At 34.3% G+C, this 27832-nt stretch overlaps 1 protein-coding gene across 1 annotated transcript in view; it reads left to right on the top strand.

Moving 5' to 3' along the window:
- Positions 1-333: 333 nt before the first annotated feature.
- rims4 (regulating synaptic membrane exocytosis 4) overlaps positions 334-27832 on the top strand; it is a 29038-nt gene continuing 1539 nt past the window's right edge. Inside the window, exons 1-5 of the mRNA XM_058777840.1 lie at positions 334-1420; positions 18348-18486; positions 24971-25083; positions 25946-26047; positions 26344-26483. Of these exons, the coding sequence (XP_058633823.1) occupies positions 1324-1420; positions 18348-18486; positions 24971-25083; positions 25946-26047; positions 26344-26483 (591 nt within the window). The 5' untranslated portion in view covers positions 334-1323. The remainder of the gene's footprint in view (positions 1421-18347; positions 18487-24970; positions 25084-25945; positions 26048-26343; positions 26484-27832) is intronic.

Here is a 27832-nt window from a genome sequence, read left to right as displayed (position 1 = left end):
AAAATTTTTCATGTAATATTTTTATTTTACTTTATTTCAGCTTTTTTTCAGCAGATTATTATTAATCTTTTTTTGCATTAAAAAAATCAGAAAATTAAAAAATTAGACACAAAATTTTTACATTTCTATTTCTAAGCTTTCCAGAAAGTCTTGCATTATTTCTATTGTATTACTATATCAATAATTTAATTATTTATTTATTATTTACTTACAAACTGGTGGACAAGTTCAAATTTATTATTATTATTATTATTAATGAAATACATTTACAGGAAGTATTCACTAAAATAAATTATTATTATTTAATCTATAAAATTTTTTTTTTTTGGGGGATTACTTTTATTCTGGTTGAAATAAATAAATTAATATGAATATTCACAACATTATTGATTTGATAGGTCTTAATATATAGCCAACTGTTGCAGTTTCTGGTGAATGTGTTTGATTGTAAAGACAGAGGCAAAAACATACTGCAATCAAACCTTGTCTGAAATCTATCAGCTTCCCAATGTTTCAAGATTCCCACTTCACCGTGTTAGCGGAGAGAGAGCGAGACGGTCGATGTCTGTGAAGGATGAAAGATATTCACAGCTATTGTGCCTGTAGACGGTGGCCACGCCCATATTCTGACATCCGGCCTGTGATTGGCCTGTATCCTGAATCCCAGCAACAGCTCTCGGGTGTCTCCTCCCACTTTTTGTCTCCACAAAGAGCTCAGCGCTGAATGAAGTGAATCAGCCTCAGACTGCTAGAATAGTAAGAACCTTTTCTCCCCGTCTCTCTCTCTCTCTCTCTCCGTCTGTCTCTACGATCCCATCTCTCCTTCTCTCTCTCCATTTCTCCTCTTCTCTCTCTCACACACACACACACACACACACACACAGACAAACGGTAGTATACACTATCCGTCCATCCGTCCATCCACTGCACAGCCCGGTAAGGGATCAGCTAGACAGGGAAATGCAACAGATCATGTTCTCTGAAGCAGATTCAGCACAGCTCTGAGACATCAGCCTCTGAGATGAGACTCCATCCATCCTAATTCTCTGTCCTCAAGACCTGGACAGAAACAAAACAAAATAAGGACTTTAGAGACACCAAAAACTCTGGACATCACATCTGGACAGGATTCTTGAAGCCAAAGCAGGTCCACAGGGACTTACGAGGGTGCTTTGCCGTTTGTTTTTCTATCTTGTACTGGGCTGGCGAAGGGGCCGGTGAAAGTTAGCCAAGACGCCGCGTGCTGTGCTCCGCGTGAAGAATGCTCAGGCGCGCCTGCCCAAGCCGGCGGACACGGCGCCGGCACCTACGCCGGGCCTTTACATGGAGCGCTCACAGAGTCGCATCAGCTTGTCTGCGTCCTTTGAGGCCCTGGCCATCTACTTCCCCTGCATGAACTCCTTCGATGAGGATGATGGCGGTGAGTGGATGTATATATGTGTGTCCGAGGATGTGGATTTGCTAACAAACTGTGACACCTGGAAGTTAGAGAAGAAGTAAGGCTTAGGGTTGAGATTTTGAGGTTTGAGATGTGGCTTTGTGGGTCAAGATCTGGGCTGGAAGGTTATGGGTTCGAATCCCACAAGACATATGTGAGTTTTCACCAGTGTGTCCTCAAATGGATAGTTCGAAAACATAATGGCATTTTTGGATGAATTTGTGCAATGTGATTTGTACAGAAACATATAAGCTATGTCTCATTTCATAAGCTGCGCCCTGCAGAGGTTGCCTGTCGGCCACGTACAAAGATGAAGGATGTGTCATTCAACTGTTATTCATCGTGAGGCCTAAATTATTGTAATTTCTTTCTTACTTACTTTGGAATTTAATGCTTACTTTTCCGAAATGAGGCAGCTTTAATGACATATGGTCGATATGTGTGACCTGCAGAGGGCGCAGGCTTTGAAAAGAGATGCAGCAACAGTTTTTAAGAAAAAAGCAAGCATGAATGTCCATCCCTAAATATAACCATCAATGGGGTGTAGGGAGATCTTATGAAAACATACAAATTAGCCATCAATTTGCCAAAATGGAAAATAGTTACAAATGAGATTCGATAGTTGACCCAAAAATGCAAATGCCGTCATCATTTCCTCACCCTCGTGTCATTTCAAACCTGTATGACTTAAAATAAGCTATTTTTAAGAATGTTGCAACTCTTTTTCTTTACAAAATCAAAGCCAATAGGACTCACTGGACTCATTGACTTTCATTGTATTGACAAATGACAGTTTCTTTGTGTGAAGAAAGAAAGTCATGCAGGTTTGAAATGGCGCGAAGTTGTGTAAATGATGACGGAAATTGCCGTTTTAGATTAACTATCTCTTTAAGCAAGACACTTCAGGTCACTCCAGGGAACATGCAAGTTTGCTTTTATTCAGATAACATAGATAATAATGGTTATCCTGTGGGCTTGGGGCTCATTTGGGTCATTATTGCAGCATTTAATTGGTGCAAAATGATGCACAGTTCCTTTCCCAGTCTTGGGGTTTTTGCAAGCCCCCAAACTCTTGGGTGCCACGTGCGTGGTTTGGATGTAAAGCCATGTCATACTGTTCATTTTGATATGCAATAAAGAAAATGGTGCGCTTGTTCACTTGAAATCCATATCTGCAATCTGAAATGGTAAAACAATTGATCTTTATGATGAATACGTGCATATGCGCACACAAAACGCTTCCTTCAGCCGGCATTCTAACCAGACAGGCGTTTTTATTAATGAAGGCATTTAATCACAGCGTTGACACTCAAATGCTAATATAGCTGTGATTTTCTCCAGGTACGGCTGTGGCTCATTTCAAACGACGTCTGATTGCAGGTTAATGTCTGTCTCAAATCCATCAGCAGACATCATGGCATTAATTTAGCGCTCATTAGAAATATTCCAACTGCTCGGTGCGCTACTTGCTGAGTGTTTTTGAGCTGCAATTTTGCATAATTTCCCAAGTGCTTTTAGTCTAGGCATGCTATAAATCTCTCTCTCTCTCTGTCCCTGTGTGCTCTCTTCCTTTCTTGATCGCCCTCATTTCCTTTTTTCCCGTCCACTCACCCAAAAAACCTTTTACACAGCCACGTCTATCCGAGACATCCACACACCCACCCACGCTCACACACACACACATACACACTCTCTACCCTTGGCCTGATTACAGACTTCTCTGCAGGAGAGAGACTAGTATTGAGAGGAAAAGATTGTGCCTAGCTGGTGATCATCTTCGTTCAACATGTGTGCATCACACACAAACACACACTCATAACCAAAACGATGCACACTTATAGCACTCTGTGGTTTAGCTCAAAGTAACATGCATTGCTCCTCATACGCATCTTCAATTTTCACTTTAGTCTATATTGCAAATATTTGCATGATCATGCAATATTGCTTGATAATTAAGAATGTGGGCATGCATCAAATTATACGCTGTACTGTGCAAGGCCTGTGGTGCTGTGTAGCGTACACAATTGGTTTTTAGACTTATAGGCCTGTCATTTAACTAATCAGCTCACCGCATCTTCTTTTTATGCTGATACATACTTGCATAAATCAACTTAATCAATGCAAATCGCACTAATGAATATGCTAATTACTGGAACACAAACGAACACATTGCAAGTGCTTTAGTTTAACACCTATTGCTGACTGTCAGATGACTGCAAATGCATTGGTGATTTAATAGCAAATAATACTCAAAACAGTAATATATTGTGCAAATTACAGTTTGCTTTCTGGGTTTTGATATTTGGCATAATATTTGGGATGGTTTGCAGCCATTTAAACCTGTTGTTTATGAACATGTAGATGGAGAAAAAGGTTTTCTACAAAAGAAGGGGAAAATGCTGAACAAATGCAGTAATAAATTAACTCGCCAGTGATTTCATAATAACACCCATTACTCACTGCTCAAACCCCAGGACATTTCTGACCACAAATATAGAAGCGAAATTATCTCGTGAAAAAAAAAAAAGAACTCCCGCATGATATTAATGCTTTTCGGACGGATCCATTAATCAGAAGAATGAGGGGAGTTAATGATGTCTTTGTCAGTCTATTTCAGAAGAGAGGTGCTGAATGTGAAGGTCTTTTGGTTGTGTTATATGCACATCTCAAGTCACCTGCAACTGATCGTCTATTTTATTAGAAATGCACGGGTGATATTGCAATACATAAACATTATGTTTTCTCAAAAGGCTCATACTGAAACAGATGTACGAAACTGAAGCTATCAGAGAGGCGACTGCAGTAGTCTGTAGGCTAATAGATCTGTTAAATAATGAGTCATTAATGACTACAATTCACTTTCTAACAAGACAGCTGTGTTCTCATCTTTGTTCAAACGTGATCTATCCAGACTAACACATGTCCTAACCAGGCGCAACACAACACAGATATTGTTTTATCTTAGTGAAAGCGAAAATGTGATATGAATTTTTTTTTAAATTATTATTATATATTTAATTATTATATATTTAATAATTATAATTATATATTTAATTTAGTTCATTTAAAAAAAAAATCATTTTCTACTAAAACTCTCTAGGCTTTCTCATATTTAAATTGTAGAATTTTGTAGTATTCTATCTTATTGTAATTCTCTTTAATGTTAATAAAATAATAGATCACTATTAAATGCAGTTCAATACAAGGCACATAGGTGGCGCTTTTGAGTCAAAAAGTGACAAATGGTTACCCTACGGTTTCTGGACTTCAAGTTGTCATTTTGCAGCATTTCCGCTTTCATTGAGGTCAAAAAAACTTACTGGAAACTTGTTGCATGCCATCTGGTTAGAAAATGGCGTCAAACTTCACTCGTCTTGAAGAAATGATGTAGAGAATCTGCATAAGCAAAAAAAAATACTTTTAGCTATATTTTTTAATGCACTGAAAAGTTAAATCTAAGTTAACTGGTTTTATTCAAGTCAACTCAATCTAAATACATTAATTTATACCAACATATTAAATGTCATGGGTTAAATCAGTCAGGAATAGCACTGTTTTACAGTGAGGAAAACACAAAATAAAAGCTAAACAGACACACATTCAGGGCTTTTCCAAGTTAAAATAAAAATACGAGTGCTGTGTGATCCGGCACGTTTATTTTGCATCTAATCTTTTTGATTAGTGTCCTCTCAAGCTTTAACAACCGAGTCGAAGTTTCTCTGTTCAGGCTGCTTTTTCCTTCATTCTGTGTTAAGATTTAATCTAACAGCCACACAAGAGGGTTCAACACCTATATAACACTCTCACTCCCCATGCAGCCACGTTGACATGAAGGGCCCGAAGCCTTTGCGACACGCATCAGACCCAACGTTGCCTCCCACCGCTTGTCTTGGCGCATTCAGACTTCATCTTTCATATCCTGTTTGCTGTTAGCGCTGTTTGATGCAATGTGTACTAAGAATCCCAAAGCACAACATGTTTCGGCTCCCCCCTCCACCGGCGCAGGAACAAATCTCTGCCGAAGAAAAGCGAACGCTCTGAAGTCTCGAGGCTTATTAACCCTCCTACACTGACAGGTCCTGCATTGATGCTGCTGCTCAAAATAACTCGCAAACAAACACACACACGGCATCAGTGAGATGTCATATGGCGGCAGGCGCACATTCTGTGTTGCGTAAGAGCGTAGTGAATCAAGGACAGAGGAAAAGATGGAAGGAGGTCAGGATGATTGATACTCGTAGCATCCGTGTCTACAGTGTGTCTGTGTGAGTGCATGCGTGTCTGTGTGCATGAGATTTAATGCTGACACTGATTATCAGCATGTGTTTATGGCTTCAGTTTTAAAAAGCTGCTGAAGGATGATGCGTGATGATATTTATATTTTAAAATCAGGGTCAGGCTGCAAAAAAAAAAAAAAAAAGTTCTGAAAAATCCTTGTGTCGCCTTTAACACTATCACCCTTTTATATAAAAAATACATTGCACTTAATTAGTAGGCTAATACAATTGTAAGATATATTGGGAATCAACATAGTGATATATAAAATCACTAAATTACAATGAGGTATTAAGATTTCACATTCAGAAAATGTGTCTTGATTTTTTTTTTTTTTTATAATTTTTGTGACAGATATGGCTGGGTGAATATCACGATAATACTTAGAAATGTTTAAAAAAAAACAGACAACACAGAGTCTTGATTTCAGCTTTGATTGTAAGTTGATTACATGAAAACATGATGCAGAAAAACAGCAAACTGTGACACAACTAAAAAATAAATACAAAATGTAATTGTTGGTGTCTGAACTTGAAATTTTCCAAAGCAAAAATTTAACCAATTAATTGGTATACCATGCAATTAATACAATTAAAATATTTAATCAAATGACAGCCCTGATTTTTGGTTGAATTTCTTGTTTAAAGAACAAAATATGGCTCATTCAGGAAATCTCTACAAAAGCATCAACTTTAGAAACAAAGACATAACCAGTGATAACCTGACTATGAGTTTGATTCAGATCTTTGTTATATAAAAAAAATAAATAAATAAAAAAAAATAGCTAAAAAAAAATAAATAACAGAATTTTTTTTTATGTGTTCGCATTTTGGAAATTCACAATTTAACTCAAAAACTTTTTGAAGTGTTATTTCAAGCAAAGCTTTGTCAAATCTGTACCCTAAATTTTATTTCAAATTAAATTAGTTTTAACTTAGAAAACAAAACATATTATCCAAAAATAAAAAATAAACAGGCAAAATAGGAATAATAATACTAAATAAATTAAAAATAAATGCATGCTAACTTCAAGAATGATTTACACACTTTTTCACTATGCATTTTAAGCCAAAACTAAAAATTACACAGCTTGTTACTAGCATTCCAGTTATTTTCTGACTATTTTCCAAAAGACTTGCGTTGAACCGTGAAAATCACAGAGACTTGTGATAGAGCTGGGTTTTTTTTTAATTCATGCAGTAAGCAACAACCTATAGCTAAGCACTAGAAACCACTCTGAACACCTTAGCATCAGGGTGGTTAGTTTGGCAAGATAGGATTCTTCAGACTCAATATATCATCAGACTCAACCGGGACTCAAATAGGTCTGGTTACGAAGTAATATCATAAAAGACAATCTGAAGTGGCATCAATCTATCAAATGTTACGTTCTTTTGAAAATGTCACGAAACCACTTTTTATGGTAGAGATTGCATATCTGTTTCCATTGCACAAGTTCAATTATTTAGAAAATGTCAGTGTGATAAGTGTGCGGTGGTGCAGCCGCCGTGTGTCTGTGTACTGATCCTGAATCGATGGCCGCTGAAGTGCTGTTCGATTCCCAGCCATCAGGCACAGGTGAGAAAGCAATCTGTCGTTTTTTCCCAAGTGGAAAAGAGAAAAAGTCAGCCAGGTTGAGAAATCTATCACATGATGCCAATGTGAAGACAACAGTCTGTCCAATCAGATAATGAAATTTCCTGTTTCACACTGGTGCATAGTCTGACTCATCATATAATCATCATTCATTGTTCCTGTTAGAAGCATCTCTAAAATATACAATTATTTGTTCTAATACTGAATCTGCATGTTAAAATGTTCAGTAACACTTTATATAATGCTTTATGAAATTACTTTTAATGCATTAATTGTGCCCTGTAATGCACCTTATAATGCATTGTATGATCTCATGAATATTTGTAACCACAGTTAACAATACTTAACTATTATTTTATACACCTTTTCAAAGTATATACCGTATATATATATATATATATATATGTGTGTGTGTGTGTGTGTGTGCATTAATATCTTTTAACTAAAGTCTTACCAAATATTTTTTTATAAACAATTAGAAATATTATAAACTGAAATCATTTCAGTATAGAATCAGACGTCATTACAAACATAGCTGAAACAAGGTTCTACAATTATTTTTCCTATTTTTTATTTAAAGATTGTTTGGGTGTGTTTTACAAGAAAATACTATTTCATACTTCAAAATGTTGTTTAATTCAGTGTGTTACTTGTCTGTGAAATATACTAGCAATTTCGGAGTATTTTTAGTTTTTTAGTTTTTTTCAGTGTAGAAAGAGTATTTAATGCTGACATTTTATCAAGTTTCATTTTCAGTTTTTAATATAAAAAAAAAGATTAAAAAAAAACAAACAATTGTAACAGGGTTGACATTTTAAGATTGTACACAAAATGGCTGTTAGAAAATATAAAAGAAAGAAGCATAATAATACATTTAGTGAGGTTTATGCTTAAAGTTAAAGTGTGTTATTTCTGCATCACCACTACAAATAAATTTGCAAAAGCAGGCCAAATGCACATATTCTTCATTCTCTGAGAAGACAATAAATGATGCATTTTCAGGTAAATTTATTGAATTTTAAGGACATAAAAAGGGCAGACAAAAAGATACTGACCTAGAATAGTGATTTTATCACAATGTAAAATAATTTTTTTGTGCCTCAGATTAATGCGCACAAGCCTGGCAAATGCAGCACTGATTGATCTCTCTTTTCTGTCCCAGCGTGACCTCTGGTAGTGTAGTGTGCAGGTGCATTTGGTCTGCACCCTTTGTGTTGGCACATGCAGTCGGAAAGCACAGCGATACAGTGACGCGTGGGAGCAAGAACAGATGGTTGTGTACAAATGCTCAGGTTTACCTGCTGTCATGTCCTTTACAGTCTGGAAGTGAAAATAATGTCCTGGACTTTTATTTTGATCATCAATAATCGCTATAGTTGTAAAAAACATGTCCAGGCCACATTTCACCCCAAAATAAAAAGTAAAAAAATATGAGAAACAATGAAGCCTGCAGACGCGCACACACACACACACACACACACACACACACACAAAGGTGTAGAAACATTTTTCACTTTTTTGTGTGAAAATGTATTAAGAATTATTTTATTTTTTTGCATTGTGACATTATTTTCTTAAAATTGTAACAATTTTTCTGAATAATACATATAAATTAAATTTCATTAGTGTAATACATTTGTAATACATATTTTTAGGCCTAATTTCCTTTATGCAGAATATAACCAAATGTTTTTAAATGTAATTTTAAATACAATATAATATAATACAAATATAAAACAAAACTTATATTTAATTTTTTATTTTAAGTTTGAAATTAAGTTTTCAATTGCGAAGTAGAAACACTGAAATAGTATTTTCTTGTAAAGCATACTTCAATCTTTTTTATTTACAAAGTTGAAAAATTATTTTTTACACTGCATTAAGATTTTCTTTGTGCATTGTGACATTATTTTCTTCACATTTGAACTATTCTGTATAATAAATATAATTAAAATCTTATGAAAAACTTTATGCAAAATATAACTAAAAATGTTTTTAATATAATTGTAAATACAATATAATGTAAAACAAATATAATATAAAACATAAATTATATTTTTTAATTTTTAATTTTAAATTGTGTTTTTTAGGTTTGAAGTATTTTCTTGTAAAAGATACTCCAATAATCTTTTTTTATTTAAAACACTGAATTTGTTTTACAGTGCATTGTCACATTATTTTCTTGACATTTTAACTATTCTGAACAATAAATATAATTAAAATCTTATTACTGTAATACAGTATTTTTAGGCTTAATTTTCTTCTTTATGCAAAATGTAACTTTGCATAAATAAATAAATGTAAGACATAAATATAATATAAAACATAACATATTTTTTTCTTTTAAGTTTGGGGTAAAATATGATCCAGTTCTAGACAGTTTTTCGTGAGAACATGATTCATCAATGGAACAAAATAATCACATTACCTACTAGCAGGGAGTGCATCCAGTAACTTTGAACTTCATAATTAATTTATTCACTTAGAAGTGTAGTTAAATTGAAGAGTCAATATAATATTACAATGACAATTATATCTGCATAATGATAGAATAATGAAATAACAGGTGTGCTCTATAATGCTAATCACCCATTGAAACAAATGAAGACCGTAATTGAAAAGCCTAACCAAACATGCATTTGTTTTTAATACGCTGCTTGGCAGAAGCGTTCAGCGAGCACATCAGTTTAAGTAGCAGTTGACTTGTGTAGTAAATCCCAGCGTGGTTCGTCTGTTTTACAGCATTTATATAAGCCACTCAGAGCAGATCTGCAGAACGAGACTGTTTGAAGTTTCAAACAATGTCGACACTCACTCGCTCAATTACTGCCGCCTACACGTTGTGACTGAAGTATCTCAAACAGCATCCGGTGGCCCACATTTTGAATGGACACATTGTTCTGAAAGGAAATTTATTCAGAGCTGTGCAGAAAATACGAGTTCAAGTCCGGCTTGTGTGTTACTTTCTGATCTTGTTTACCTCTTGTGTCTACATTTTTAAAGAATTTTATTGTCATGATTGTTTTATATATTGTTCTGCCAAATAATCAATACTAAAGCAGTGCAACAACTACAAAAAAACATGCAACAGATACTAATTAAAGCCAATTAAAATGTTATATTCTACACAAATATATTATTTTTTATTATTATTTTTTAAATTAATTAATACTACTATTTAGCAAGGACACATTAGGTTGATCAGAAGTGACAATAAAAGACATTTACTGTGTTTCACTATTTCTATTTCAAATAAATGAACTTTTGAACTTTCTATTTATCAAAGAATCCTGAAAAAGTATCATTGTTTCCACAACAAAATATTAGGCAGCATATCTGTTTTACACAGTGTTGGGAAGTAACTAGTTACATGTAACGGAATTACGTAATTTAATTACAAAATAAAAGTAACTGTAATCAGTTACAGTTACTGAGAAAAAATATGTAATTAAATTACAGTTACTTATGAAAATGTTAAGGATTACAAAGGGGGGGTACATCTGATTTATTTATTTATTTTTTCCACACACACTCCCACATACAGATTTAATTGATTTATTTCATAAATTGCAGTGAGTGCTCTAAAATATGAAACACCAATGTTTCAGGAGTTTATAATATGCTCATTTGATAACTCTTTTATCATTTTATCAAGTGATTCATATCACTTTTATGTCCTATATGGGTTTATGTATATGCTTTATTTTTTTAAGATTAACTGTTTTTTTAAAGGCATTGTTAGATGCCAGTGTTTCCTGTCATAGCTATGCAAAGATTTGATTTCAAAAACAGTATCATTGCTATTAAACTATTATGATTTAGAATGATTTTAAAGTAAGTCTGATTTTGTGGTGGCTGTGCTTCAAAGGGGACATCGGATGCCCATTTTCCACAAGTTGGTATGATTCTTTAGGGTATTCTTGAAATGATCCCAGTGGTCGTGTAAAACAACACCCTTTTTACCTTGTCAAAAACAGCTCTGTTCACAGTGACTCGTTTCGGTTCATATCTCTTTACATGATAATGAGCTCTGTTGTTGTCGCTACAGCTGCTCATGCGTGGAGAAAATGACAGACTGCGTACAACTGGCTGAGGGTGGAAATATGCTAATATGGGACAGTACATCAGAGGTTGTGGGAGGGGCCTGAGCCATATGACATATGGCTTGATAACTGTTTAGATTTTTGGGGGATTAAAAAAAGGAATTGTAGGGTGGTTGTGTCTACGCACTACTAATTTATATGCAAATGAAGATATTTTGCATCCAATGTCTCCTTTAAAATTAAAATATTACAGTCTTCATTCAAGTGAAGAAAGATTTTGAAAGTCTGACAGTAATAAGTGTTGAGCACTACTGTAAGGTTAACCCTGTCTGCTTTACATGTTTCAAAATGATTAACAGTTGAAAACATTGAAATTTCAAAAAGTAATTAAAAAGTAATCAAATGTAATTACTTTAATAAAGTAATTGAAAAGTTACACTACTTATTACATTTTAAGTAGTGTAACTTGTAATCTGTAACCTATTACATTTCCAAAGTAACCTTCCCAACACTGGTTTTACATTGATAATAAGATATTTTTGTTGTTGTTGTTGTTTTTGAGCATGAAATCAACATATTAGAATGATTTCTGAAGGATCATGTGACATGTAATGATGGTGAAAATTCAGCTTTGCATCAGGAATAAATTACATTTTAAAATTTATTACAATAGAAAACAGTTATTTTAAACTCACATTTTCACATTATTAATGTGTTTACTATACATAATTTGATCAAATAAATAGTGAACATGAAATCAAAATGGACCTTTTCCATTTCTGGTCTTGTAAATGATTTTTCAGTGCACAATATTATAAAGAAAAAAAGGTTTGTAATCGATTGGAAAAGGATATGTCTTATTTAAGGCAGAGTGGTTGCATAGTACAGTTTTAAACTAATATATTACTCCGAGGGGGGGCAAAGAGTTACTTATCTTGAGAGTTTCATTTAAGTAATGGATGGTATGGTATATGCACTCTTATCTCTTAATGATATTCATATATCACCAGAAGCTTTTACATATTTAAATAAATAAAGATGGAAGGTTCTGAGGCAGTCTACACTCATTGAAGTGATCTCTGGCTGAACTTTATTGTGGACGGTGTTTCCACACATTGTAAACCATACGTCCATGCACAAATACCTTGATAAGCATAAATCTAACTGAATTGAATAAACTCCAGTAGAATTAGATATGTCCACAAAACACTCCCAACAAAAAAGGACTTGACCTTTTTCATCTTGTTAAAAAAAAAAAACAGGAATAGTTCAATTTGCTGAGGATTTATTCAACCTCAGGCGATACAAGATGTAGATGAGTTTGTTTCTTTATCAGAACAGATTTGGATAAATTCAGCATCATATCACTTGCTCACCAATGGATCCTCTGCAGTGAATGGGTGCCGTCAGAATGAGAGTCCAAATAGCTGATAAAAACATCACAATAATACACATGACTCTTGAACCGTTTCCTCCAGTGAAAAAGTAAATCTCCTGTTGTCCTCTCACATCAAAATCCACCAACATATTTGTTTTGAACTGTGTTCTTGTAAACAGTGCTTCACCTGTGCACATTTCTCTCCTGATTCAGACAAGATGACATTTTCACTGGACAAGGCAATATTACGTGACTCGTGTTTTAGCCAGAGGCAAAACGTCTTAATGATGAACTTGTTTCTTACAAACACACAGATTTTTGCTTCACAAGATGTTAACTGATGGACTGGAGTTGTGTGAATTACTTGTGGCTCTCATTCTGACGGCACCCATTCACTGCAGAGGATCCATTATGAACTTACACAAAATTGTCAGTTCACTGTTAATCAAATAAGGAAAATATATAAATTATTTTAATACAGATATATTTAAATGAACAACAATAAAAAAAAATAATTAAAATAACTTAAATTATAAGGCACAAGACAAATATTTTAATCTAAAATCTGCTGTGAAAAGACTCTTGTCTCTGGTCTGCAGCTACTGAAGCTCCAGTATGAAAAACCAAACTCATAAAATCCCAGAAATATCTCAGGTATATTAATATAACTCTCATATATTTGCTTCTGATAAATGACCTTCTGAGGTCATTTTTCCCCCTTGCATCCATTTATAGCTCAGATCAAAGCCCTGTTCTCTGTCTCCTGACTCCTGAAGCTCACTTCTCATATTTAGCCTGTACGCAAAACATCGGAGCTGAATTAGGGCAGTATATGAGTAAATATTTGGCATGAATTTTGGCTGTGAAGGACGCATCTGTGTATGATCAGATCCTCCACTGTGATTAAACAGATGGGCTCTCATCTAACAACCAGCACATGCTAAATACTTCTGTATTTGGGGCTTATAAAAGGATTTTAACACATTCATATGTTGAGCTGACAGGGAGCTGAGCATCAAAAAGCAACCCTTACATCTCCAGGTTATTATAAAATAAAATGAAATTTTTAGAAATTTTAGAAGAAATGTTTATTTTATTTTTTTATAAGTATTTTGAAGAACATTGAGCCTAATTTTTAATTTTCGTTTGATTAAGATTTTTCCATTGTGATTTAAATTAAGCATTAAACCTCAAAATGTGAACTTTACAGGATAAAAACATGTCCAAGTTAAAAAAATTAAATTAAATCACAATGAACTATTGTTATACAATAAAGTCAATAGAATAAATATCATAATGATGTACAAATGAAAAAAAAAAAATATATATATATATATATGTCATGTTTTTGCTTTATATTAAAGAGAACGAAATAAGGTTTTTTTGAGAATCAACCACTTCCATTAAAAAGTAGTTATAGTAAAAGTAATTATAAGAACAGTGCTTTGGTTGGAAAATTGGCAAGAAAGAAAGGTCTGGATATTTACTTCAAAAGCAGAAGCTGTGTTGGGTTTCACATCTGATTAGGGAGCGCAGAGGTTATAGCCTCAAACCAGGCATCTATCAACATCACTGTAGATCAATAGACCTAGTGCTACTGATTTATCAAAGAGTTAATAGGTAATTAAGGCAGGCTGGGGTAATGAAAGGTAATGGCATGATCGATAGCATGGACAAACCAGAAAACTGACATGCTCATTTAGATGACAATCAATGTCTGGCCTAATGATCTTCAGCAAGCTATGTTTAAATCGGACCGAACTTAAGAGCATCCTATTCCTGTTAACCTGGGATGTGCACAGTGCATTAGAGACACATCAAATCATGATGCTCTTAAAGAGACTGGTTTAAACTTTAAACTATGTTGTTCATTTCTGCTGAAACACAAAAGAAAATGTTCTTGGTCCTTTTTTACAGCTTTAAGCTCCAAAAGGACGTAAAAGTAGCCCATAAATAATATTTTTGTCTGTTTTCGAGCTTGAAAGCTCTTGATGGAAAAGAATTTCTCCTATTGTTAAATAAAATCAAATAATATAGGTTTAGAACAACATGACAGAAAATGAATTTATGGATGAGCCAATTAATTAAGAGAATGATTCACCTATTTTCATTTAAATTCGCACATCACTCTAGGCTTTTATTGAAGATGTAGTCTTAAGTCTTATAATAGGTTTTTCTATAAGCCTCTTTGTTCTTATAAAAATTGATAGGAAATAAATTTGGACGCTCTGACAAGTGACAAGCATAGGTCATAAACCACACGCAAGATGAGATAGCAACTAAAAGGGCTTGTTAGAAAAGCCTCTTATTTCTTTCTTGTTCGTTGTATATTCGTGAATGTCACTTTGATTAATGAGTGTTGGCCATACTGGTAAAATGAGATACTTTATCTGTTGTCAAGGGATCCAGTTGCTGAGACCTACTTGTGGTTGCACAATACTTGACAGAACACAAAACGCCAGTGAGATGTCCAGGGAACAGAAACATCACACTTACACAAGACATAATTAATGTCAAAATGGATTATTTATAGAGAAAAATCATTATTGCTCATACTTATTTTGGAAAAAAACAAAAAAACAACAACTCCCTAGCAACCACTCATAACCAGTGGTGGACGAAGTATCAAATACTTGAGTAGAAGTACAGATATCCTAATAAAATATTAGTAGACTACTACTTAAGTCACTACTACTTCGAAGATCGATGAATGTTTATTTTAACTTATATACTTTAATATTTAATAATTTTACATTATATAATTTAGGCTATGTAAAACTAATGCTCAGAATATCTGGGGGCTTGTCATACGCACGCATCAAAACAATAAATATTAGTATCAATTTATAGGTTACTAATACTTCATCTGTGCAAACAAGTGAAAAAAAAAAGATATAGTATTTAAAATGAGGAAAAACTAAATGTGTGTTCACGAACAATATACTGTGAATACAGACAATGGGCAAAATATATAAAATTTGAAGAAGAATATGCAAACATACTGCTTCGGCAATGGGGAAGATGCATGAGCATTAAGTATTATATTTTACTTTTTACTTAACTCGTTAAGTACTTCATACAGTAAGCTTAAACAGCTCGTCATTTTACAATAGATATAGTTCACAAACAACTGACATTCGTGACTTAAATGATTTTCATATAGGAACATTAGTAACTTTTTTTTCGCGCCATCAGTCACGCATGCACTCAAGCTCTAGAAGGGATATAGCTACAACCAGAAAAACCAACAATAAATTTTATTTTCTACCTATTAGATTGTGTTTTATTAGCGTCTACACCACCCTTAAACCTACCCCTTACAATAATGCAAAAACAGTAATTATTGTTGTACAGCATTACAAAAATGAAGCTATATTGATGTGTGCATGCTCAGTAGCCCCAGATGTATCCCTTCCAGCTTTAACCCATTTTTTGCTTATTTTGAGTCAGACTTGTGAATTCACTGAATTGCTCAGTCCAGTTCGCGAATTAATCATTCAGTGCGATTTGCGAACCGATTTAAGAGGTTCACTGAAAAATATCGACTTGTTCATGAATCAGGCACTGATATCGCGTCTCGGAGCGGGTGGCAATTTCTTCAGTTCAAAATAATGAGGTACGAAATGTTTTAAGAAAGTGAAAAAATTTCAAAATAAAAATACTCAGATAAAGTAGCTAATAAATGTACTTAAGTATAGTAACATAGTAAAAATACTTAAGTTCCCGTAGCCTACACCACTGCTTATAACTCACTTGAAACCACCAAACAACTCCCAAGAAACCACACAGCAGCATGTCAACAACCAATCACTCTGGAGACCACCCAAAGGCACATGTAAAAATCAAGTTTTGCTGGGATTTGCCTGTTTTTTTGTTTTGTGTTGTTTTTGTGAAAAGGTGAAATCACTTTTTCAGGCATGTTCGCTGAACATAAAAAGGCTAAAGAGAGAGCGAGAGAGATGCAGTGAAGCACACTGCTCTTGTCTCCCATAGCAACCCTGGCATTTCTAGTGCATTTCCTGATACATGATGTTCTGTTTTGGAAGGTTACACTGACATGCTAGTTAGCATGTGCCGAGCGCACCAGAAACGTAGGAACAGACAAAAGAGGACTGTATTTTTAGGAATGGCCTAACTAGGTCATGTGCTTCACGGCCAGGAGAAAGCTGTGAAAATGGCTGCTTTCCCATCACTGCAGAGAGCGTGTGCTTTTCATGTGGATCAAACGGATAACATGCAGTTTTCATAAATGACAAAAAAGAAATTATGTGTATCAATCTTACTTGCTGTTGCATTTAAAAAAAAAACTGAATTAAAATATGTATTAATTAGTCATTGAAAAATAGAAATAATTTGATGATCAATGAAAAATAAAAATGTTTTTCCCCAATGAAGATTTAAAACTAAGACGAAATCAAAGGTGACTTAATATATTAAAAATATAATTTTTTATTTTTATTTTTTTCAAAGTTTGTGTAACGTGTTTTAGTTCCTGTTTGTCCTTTTTTGGTTTGTTTCCTGTTCTCATTATTAGTTAATCCTCGTTCATTCTGATCACCTGTGTTTATTAATCATCTTGTTTGCTCCTTTGTTCCATGTCTTTATTATCCTTCAGTTTGTGTCTAGTCTTTGTTTTGGTTTAATGTTATTAAATGGAAATCCGTGTGTTGATGCTTATTAAAGACTCCTTTCGTCTACGCCGTCGTCGTGCGACTATTACCACAACCACGTCCCGTGACAGTTTGTCAATAAGATTTTATTTTATTATTTTACTTTTATTCAGCAAGGACATAATGAATTGCTCAAGTGACATTTATAATGTTTCTATATAGCGTTTCTATTTCAAATAAATGCTGTTTTTTTTTTTTTTAACTTTCTATTGATCAAAAATTAATTATTATTATTTGCTGAAAATTCAGCTTTGCATCACAGGAATAAATTACATATTAAAATATATTCAAACAGTTATTTTAAATTTTAGGATTTATATAAAGTGCATGCGAAAAATGAGTACCAAAACCATTATGAGATGACATCCAGCTTTGAAATGACTCTGAAACTCATTCTCTGAATAGAAATATATTCATGAGGTCATGGGCTAGTAAAGCGATCAGTCTGCGGCTGATCCCCTTCACCTTTACTAGGAAAAGTCCAGGCTTTGTGAATCTGTTCTCTAAGCCTTCTGAGTTCAATAAGGCACCACTACATACTTGAGTTATACAAGAAGATTATATTTTTCAAAGGATTTATTTTTAATACAACCAGCGCTCTACCTGGCGGTAACGTTATCACAACATTTTTATTCAGTCTGATATGGAGAGGATTTGATTTAACTTGCTTTTTCCAGTGCCTTTGCTGCTCAGACAGAAATACAAGAATAACATGGATATTTCACAATAACCCGTCCCACACAGTTTGTGCTACAGACATGAATGAAATCATGTGGCTTATGAAGGCATGTGTGATCATGAAACACAATTTTTATGCACTGGACAATAAACATTCCCACAAAATGTGGGGAGCTAAGATCAGAGACTTGGTTCCAATAAGAACCGTAGCAAAGATCGTATGAATTAAATGTTGGTTTGGTGAACTTGCCTATCTTTCTTTGTTTCAGACCCAGAGGGCCGCAGGTTAAAGGGCATTCAGAGGAGTACAGAGACGGGGCTGGCCGTAGAGATGCCCAGCCGTACGGTCCGGCAGGCGAGCCATGAGTCCATCGAGGACAGCATGAACAGCTACGGCTCAGAGGGAAAGTGAGTATTATAAATAAATACTTTTCGAAATACTACATTTCTTTTAAAGGAATAGTTCACCCAAAAAAAATAAATAAATTGGTGATCCAAGATGTAGATGAGATTGTTTCTTCACTGGAACAGATTTGGAGAAATTTAGCATTACATCACTTGCTCATCAATGGATCCTCTGCAGTGAATGGGTGCCGTCAGAACGAGAGTCCAAACAACTGATAAAAACATCACAATAATACACAAGTAATCCACACTACTCCAGTCCATCAGTTAACATCTTGTGACGTGAAAAGCTGCGTGTTTGTAAGACACTAATCTATCATTAAGACACAATCATCACCTTTGTCTTCTGAGTCCATAATCCATAATAACTCTTCCTCTAGTGGAAAATCTCCTGTTGTCGTCTCACATCAAAATCCATCGACATATTTCTCTCCTGATTCTGATAAGATGACTTTTTCACTGGAGAAAGCAATATTATGGATATGAAGTAATGGTTTGAAGTTAAAAACATCTTAATAATGGATTTGTTTCTTACAAACAGACAGCTTTTCACATCATATGAATTGATGGACTGGAGTGGTTTGGATTACTTGTGGATTATTGAGATGTTTTTAACAGCTGTTTTGACGGCGCCCATTCACTAATATTATAAAAATAACCATTATCACAACGATGATTCGCTTTAAATGTACAACAATCAATACCGGCTGCTTCCTCTCAAACCGAAGACGCCTGACAAATATAGAATCTGTTATTTCGTTTGTTATCAGTTTGATAAAAATAGAAAAGAGTGTTGCATTACATTGTGGAAAAGTGCAGGTGAGATGAGAAATGAGCTTTAGAAATCTACCTCTGTACACAGCCTTTGGATATATTCAGCTACAAGTTTCATTCAGACAAATCTTTCTTTCTTTCTTCCTTTCTTTCCTATGAAAGCTACTAAAAACAAGATTTTTTTTTCTCTATCTTTTGACAGCCTTAGTGTTTTTATTTAAAAATCATAGTTTCAGTTTTACCACTTTAACAAAGCAAAATTTAAATCTGGAATCTACTTATATACACTTGTTGGTTGTGAATCACTGTTATACAGGAATCACAGGTCTCACATTTCCATTTTATTGGTTTGGGATACATAGCATGTGTTATTGCATTACATTTCTCTAGAAACAGGGATGCTCATCCAATAACTCTCAGGAGATTGTGCTTATATCTTATATCAAGCAATAAATAAAAAGTGTTTGAGGTATTCCCATAAGTTACATAACCAACAATATAAACCCCTCTTCTCAGTAATAAACCTTTTCTCTGCTGGCTCCATTTCTGAATGAAATCCAGAGTTCAGACCTTCTGTGTTGATGTACAGTAAACTCATTTCAGATCTGGACACTGTCTGGAGTGTCACATCAAAGCTACAGGTTTTGAGTTTTGCGTGATGTAGTTTTATTTTAGCTCTGTGGAGGACAAAAGCTGTTTAGCTTTAATTCCAATATGCCAGAAAGTTTTGCTCAAGTTTGGATACATAAATGGAGAAGATATTTGCTGGTTTGGGCTTGTCTGAACCAGGGCTATTATCATTATCTGAAACTAAAACCATAAAAAACATTCCCGTTCACAGAAAATAACATAAAAAAAACAAAAAAAACTAATACATATAAATAAATTTACAATTATTTTTCATTGAGCAAACAAATTCTTTTTAATGAATGATCAACTATTAGACATAATAAAATATCAAAGCAAGTGGCATCTATTTTAAAGAAAGATTGCACAAGTACACATTTCATACAAAACATGATAATATGAACAATAGATATTTGGTTCAAAATGTATCAGGACACTTTTGCAGTTGCCAAAAGCTAAAATAGAAATCTTAAGAGAGGATGCAAAATGATATAAACTTTAAATAAATTCATGAAGATTTTTCAGACAAAACCATTAAAATAAGAACCACTCATTAATGACAAAAACTTCTGAAATGCGCTTGCAGTTCACTTCAAAACAATATGTTCGGTTACATAATTATAACGATATGTTATGCTCGACCGCGGTCTATTCTGCATAAATTTCCCCTCAAACTCTTTGTCCAATACCCAGCGCTCCATTAGAAATTCACAAACAGACAAAAAATCCCCACAAACCTTACGTAATGTAGTTGGATGCTCTTCCTGCGCAGCTCCATCATGGGAGTAAAATCCAGCCCAATTCAGCGGGATTACTGCGCAGTTTATGGAGCATGGGGATTAGAGTTTTGGCTGCCACTGCTGAGGATATTTTACCATATTACATTGCATCTTATGCATCTCATGAATACATAACAGAGTAAAACATATTTTACATAAACACTCACTGTCAGTCTGGCCTTTGACGATCAACTGTGATGGAAAGTCACAGAGCAAGGTTGATTTGATGCAGTGGCTTTTTTTTTTTTGCTTCGACAGAAGTTTCTGTAATATGTATTCAGTATCTAGTGTTTATTTGATCTTTTTTCCATTAGATATTGTTGGTAAACTGCCTTTGGCCTTTTTGTCTTTAAATTCTTCAAATGTTATAAAATCAAACAACTGTATCAAAATGTTATAAAACTATTTAAAAACATTTAGAAAGCATTACAAGGAGCATTATTAAAACTAGGACTAAACATTATATAAAAAAATATTGGGGTTTAAAACTTACAAAAATCATTATTAAAACATAAAAAGTATAAAATATTAAAATATTACAGAGCATTATTTCTTTGCAGTTGTCTGTTACAAAACCTTAAATCTAAATTCAATTTATAGTCTATTGACTCCAAAACACATTGCAAATCTTACAAAAATCAATGCATTTTCTAAAGTAAGCAGCAAGCATCATCTTGCTGCAGCTGTTGTACAGATATAGAAGCATAGATATCTTTACTGTGGTTTTATAGGTGCTTTCGCTTCATTAAAACACAAATAGTATGAATCTACATTAAAAACTGATGCACTTTCTCTGATACTCTTACAAAAATCTGAATCTCTTGCATCTCTGACCTCCACAGCTCCCACTTTTGTCAGTAAAAATGTCTTATTTGGGGAGCAAGAAGTGTGAAAGAGGTCACAATAGTGACATTTATGTAACGGACCTGTCAAAATGCCCTAGAAAGCGTAAAAGGAACAATCTAATGCCCTAATTATAACTCCAAAAGCAGAACTGCTCATGGTGCATGGACCAAAAATATAATCATTATTATATTTCTTGAATAAAATCATTTTTGAAGCATTTTTTTAAACGGCCAGAAACTGAAATGCAGTGACGCAAATATAAGTGTAAAAGTAAATGCCCTCGAGTTCACACAGGTCCTAGCAAAAAATAACCACGGGTTTGACATTTGACATCCAAAAAGTGTCCAAATACTTAATTATAAACAGTATATCTGCTGATTTTTTTAAATTTAAAACCTAACACACTTCTTTTTGTGAAATGATCATTTTCTGTCTTCTTTAAAATCAATGCTATTTCATATAAAATGAAATTCATACATTTTTAAGTGTCCAAATACTTTTTGGGGCCTCTGTAGAAAATTAAGATGTTGAGATCGATATTCAGTAAATTCTCAAATAGCTAAAAATCTGAGAGATATACAGTAAATACAGTATAACTGAACAGCAGATCATCTTCATTTAGGGTTATTATAGTTAATTAAATTAAAACCATTAAAAAAAAATCATTACATCAAATTAAATATATAATTAAAAGAAAATATTTTTAAAAAATTGCTTAAACTTTAATTTATTTCAATTAGTGGCCAATGCAACATCTCTCATTTTCCTTTAGTTTAACTTGATATACTAACATAAAATAAAAATTATGTATATTGTTTAATATATACTTATATATTTAAATAAAAACTATATAGACTTACAGACAAAAACATAGGACAAAATTATTAAAAATGTACCTAACATTAAAAAGTAAATAGAGAAATAAAAACTAATTCAAAATATTGCTAAAACTAGAACAGTATCTCACTGATACTAAAATAACACTGTCTCCACCACATTTAAAAATAAGTCTGCACTCTATTTCAGATGTATAAACATTTCCCGCATACCTTTCACTTTTTTTCCAGAAAACAATAACTCTTGTACTTGCATGCAAGGACGGAGCATCTGTTTAAAATGTTTGCATGCAATGAATACCAGAGCACCAGAAGAACGGCGCGGAGACAATGATATATAAAGCAATTGAGAGCAGTGCACTGAGACGCCATGATTAACACATAACACAGACAAATGTTTATTCGAGTGACATCAAGAATGTGGCGTGTAATATGTGGAGCGGTGATAGGTGCATTTGTCACTCTCCGAAGCGTTCGTAGTAATGCGTGTGTTTACTGCTGACGCCAGTGCACGCAGGGGCCAGTGACTAATAACGACTCTCCGTTTTGCCAGATAGAATGAATGAAATGTCACATGCGAGAGAGGAAGAGGGCGAAAGGAATAGTTTGTCCAGAAATTAATGTTCTGTCATCATCTACTCACCCTCAAACCCAAACATATTTCTTCTGTGGAACACAAACAGAGATGTTTTGAGTAATTCTTTCATATTTTAACTTAAAATTTTGAAAATTCTTGGAAATAAGTTGTATGGACCACTTTTCTGATTCTAATGTGGTTAAATGGACTGTGTGACGATTCTCCGTTTGTGTTCCAAAAGGATTTGGAACGACATCTTGGGAGTAAATGATGACTCTTCCTTGAAGAACAGAGAGACGAGCAGATAGAGACACCAGGCGAGAGACTAAATGATGAACTAGATATTGACGTGGGACAAAGAGACAGGATGGAGTGAAAAACGAGCAAAAGAATGAGGAGGCGATGAAAAAGGCATCTCTTGGGATGCCCGGTCTGAGTATTAGGCATCAGGATTGTCTGGACCCTCCCAAAAGCATTTTAAAAATAGACCTGTGCGGAGACGGCAAGCAAAAGAGACGGCAAGCTGGGAATGGGTGGAGGGGCGCTGGAGAGAATCGAGGTCAAACCGCAGAAAGAAAATTAATTATGAATCCGTCCACATTAGTGTGGAGGATTATTGAGAACAAACACACAGGAATGGGAATGGAGAAAGGAGGGAGAGATGGTTTGACAGGAGGACTGAAGGAGAATAGGGAACGACAGTCATATAGAACGTCAAGGAGCTTTTAAAAATAAAAATAAATATACCTTAAATATATATATATATATAATAAGAAGAATAAATGTGTAATTTTTGTGCAGAAATGCAAAACTAATGACTATTTTCGAACAGGTTTCCTGAACACTCTCACTTCCCATCTGCTATTGGTCGGTCAAAACAGATAGTCCCTGAATGTAAAAACACCTTATGTCGGGGTGGTTACGTTTGCTCAAACATGCACCCCTTTGCCCTCTTTGGCCCCCCTTTTTTTTTTGCTTGCAAATGAAAAACACACTTTTTTCATCACCATCTGTTTCTGTATCTAAAATGGATCTCTTTTTACAAAAAAAAAAAAAAATTAGACCTAATTAATCTCATCTGAGCACAAGTAGCTGCCTTCTGTTTGCTGGAAAAAAGTGAAAAATCTATGATAAGCAATATGGGATTCTTCACCTGTGTAGATAGCTAAAATGAAGTCAATTTCCTTAAGAAGATCTAGCTAAAGAGTAAAAAAGAAATTATGTATAAAAAGAAAAATAAGAGGTTGATAATGGAGAATTGCTTCGCAAGTGAGACAAGCTATTTTACTTTTATTATAATAACATAACATATATAATGAATTAGGAATATTAAGAGCTTGTTGGTTTAGTTTAAGGCTTAGAATTCTTTATTGAAGATGTTTTAGTGGAGAAAATGTATCTGAAAAATAATTCCGGAAGGCTGATGAAAAAGTGGACAGTCACTGTTGTGCTATTAGATGAAGGCCAGACCTCCTATTTCAAGAGGTCGTGAGGGTGAATGTGACACGGAGCATGCGGCTCATCTCCTGGAAACACATACAGTACACTGAAGTGATGAATTTTTGGCCGCATACGTCTCAAATCTGCCGATAGGAGCAGGAAAGCAGTGTGATTACATGTGTGTGCGTTGGCTTTGCTCCAGCGGAGCACTCGGCACTATCAAAGCTGAGCTTCACTTTCAGGCTTAAATGCTGTCTATCTTCATTACATAAAAGAGAAGTGCCTTCCGCCCATCGATCCCGTCCCATCACAGAGCCATGCCGTTATCATTTCAGCCATCGCAGAATGAAGGAAACCATCATAATATGCGTCATACATGCTCATCTAATGTCAAGCTTCAAAGCCATCACAAGCAACACACACATGCTTAATTCAGGCTGTCAGTACTCAAAACAATGACATATATGTCTACACAAAACATTCTCAACATTATTTTAATACAGCACTGCATGTTACATCCAGCAGACAGCATACAGCACTCAGTAAATTGTGTGAATAAAATGAATGCAAACTTCCACAGTAACACTGCCCTGTTTTCTTCCCTTTAGTCTGAACTACAGTGGAATGTGTTTGGCATCAGACGCCCAGTTTAGTGATTTTCTGGACGGGATGGGACCTGCTCAGTTTGTGGGCAGACAGACACTAGCTACAACTTCAATGGGTGAGTGCACTTATACATCACATGTTAGTGTAGTACATGTGAACAGGCTATAATTTGTCCTTTTCTTTTATGCAAATAAAGGTTAGCCATTTAAAAATACACATTTTGTATTTTATTGTGTTAAATGATAATGAAAATTATGCATCTTTTTAGATATGTACTGTATATGTTACTAAAGTGATAGAGCTTGACACCTTTTATGTGTTCAACAAGTGGTCGGTAATTGTCAGAGCTGCTTTTCAAAAGGTTGTTTGTATGACAAAATGCATGAATGCATGAAAAGAGATTCTATTTTGATACTTCCAAAAAATGTGATGTAAATTATAGAATTCAAATAAAGTCCCTGACATGTAAATAATAACAGAGCGTGTTTATATGGTGGCTGTTTAGCCAAAATGACCAATCAGCACCCAGGACTTGAACCATCAGTTTATAATCAATAAAATAACATTAAATAAGACTGCAGAGAAAATATTGTCATTACAGTATTGTTAACGCTTTACAAAAAGGTCTCATTAGTTAACATTAGTCAATGCATTAACAAAACAATGAACAATACATTTGTTACAGTATTTATTCATATTTGTTAACGTCAGTTAATAACAAATATAACTATTCATTTATAGGTTATGTTAGCTCGGGTCCATTAAAGATACAACATTTGATTTCAATAATGTATAAGTAAATATATTATTATTAGTTTCTCATTATTAGCTCATGTATCTAATGTTAACGAAGGGAACCTTATTACCAACATATTAAAATAACTAAGATCAACACAATGCTATTGAAAAAGGTAGAAATAATGTCACTCACCCACATGTCACTTGACGCTCGTTAACGTGTGTATTAATGTCTGCAGGAGATGTTGAGATCGGTCTGATGGAGAGGAACGGACAGCTGGAGGTGGAGATCATTCAGGCTCGAGGACTCATCATGAAGCCTGGATCTAAGGGCCCTCCAGGTGATTCTTCACCACACAGAGGGTTGAGCCTGATTAGATTCAGTTAGCCAGAGGACAAAACTGACTGCAAATGTTTAGAGATTGGTTCTCAAATATACAAGTTTCTCTTAGATTATTCTCCTCTTCTTATCTGAGCATTCATTATCCAAATGCGAGCATGTGTGTTTTGAAAAAAGAGAGAAAATTGAAAAGAGACGTCTAAATCAGTGGCTCTTCAAAGTGGTTTTCAATATCTTGTGGATTTCAAGGATGCCGTTTGAATTATTGTATTTGTTTGTTTCCTCCTTCCCTTTCAGCGGCCTACATTAAAGTCTACCTTCTGGAAAACGGCATCTGCATTGCCAAAAAGAAGACGAAGTCTGTCCGGAAATCATTAGATCCCCTTTACAATCAAGTCCTTGTTTTTTCAGAGAGCCCGCAGGGAAAGGTTGTACAGGTAAACTTGTACTTTGTGCAAAGCTCCACCAGAAGATGCATCAGAGGGACTTACATTTTATATAAATGCTTAAATATTTAGCATTAGGGGTTGTTTAGTAAGTATGAGCAATAGAAATAGTATTGCTTGCCTTATAAATCTGCATCGAACCAGCAAACTAACCCTAGAATACTTGAATTTCTTAATGCATTTAACATTAAGGTGTCAAGCACTTCAGATGCATCTGTCTGGCTGGTTATTTAAATGACAAAGAAAATAGGCTCTAATTTACGGCAAAGTTTACTCACGTCTTTTCCAATTTGGTGTAATTTCTCCGTAGGTGACGTGATGTCAGTGAATGATCATTTCTTATGCATTCCCTCCATCATTTAGTTCCACTGCAGAGAGAACTGGCGATGAAACAGCATTGCAGTGAATGCTTTATTTTTAGCAGCGCTGAAGAAATAGGGGGAAACATTTCATATCTCTCAGAATTAGACATTTTTCTGAGGACAACATTTATGAAAGCCTGTCACAACAAACATTAAAGGTTAGAACAGACTGCAGGATGTTCAGGATCATCGGGTGGCGGGAAAGAAATCATTTGCATGTGTTTATTCACTGATGTACGGCATCCTCCATCCAAACATCCGTCATTATAACATTATAATGAATCTCAGGGAACTTTCAGATTGATCTAGGCTAAGTTATTCTTCAAAATTTTCACACATTCATTATCATATTTGGAAATTCAAATTATTCAGTTTGTGCTGCAAGATGGATGAATCACACAAAATCTGTCAAGAATGTACACGTCATATCACGTCAAAAAAAAAAGAGAGAAAAATGGTTTTGCCTAAAGAAAATGTAGCTTATTTTTAGGACCTTTTTTATTGTAACATTATTTTATTTAAAGCACATTTTCCCCCAGTTCTCATAACTGTAATACAAAAACACTGAATTTCTATTACTTTAATTAAGAACAAATATGATGTACTATTTGTAAACTAATTATGCACCTTGAAAGAATTTATTGTGCTGGATTTGAAGCTTTTTCAAAAATGTTCATGGAAAAAAAGCTACTAAATATTCTCCCTTAATGCTCCTAAAATGAGATTTATTTTTTCTGCAAAATATAATTTATTTATATTTTGGAGTGATCTGGACATGAGATTTGCCCAGACTAATGAAACTGAAATAATAACAATTATTGAATTACGGTAAATTAAAAATTGAGAATTGTGAATTTATGAATTATGAGGATAACAATAGCATTATGAATTATGATGAATTCAGGAATTTATTAATTACAAAAATCATATGTGACCCTGGACCCCAAAACCAGTCATGAGTAGCACGGGTATATTTGT

Source organism: Onychostoma macrolepis, chromosome 06 (genome assembly GCF_012432095.1).
Source record: "Onychostoma macrolepis isolate SWU-2019 chromosome 06, ASM1243209v1, whole genome shotgun sequence".
Classification (NCBI taxonomy): domain Eukaryota; kingdom Metazoa; phylum Chordata; class Actinopteri; order Cypriniformes; family Cyprinidae; genus Onychostoma; species Onychostoma macrolepis.
Note: the sequence above shows the minus strand (reverse complement) of the source record. Positions and strands in the feature narration are given on the sequence as shown.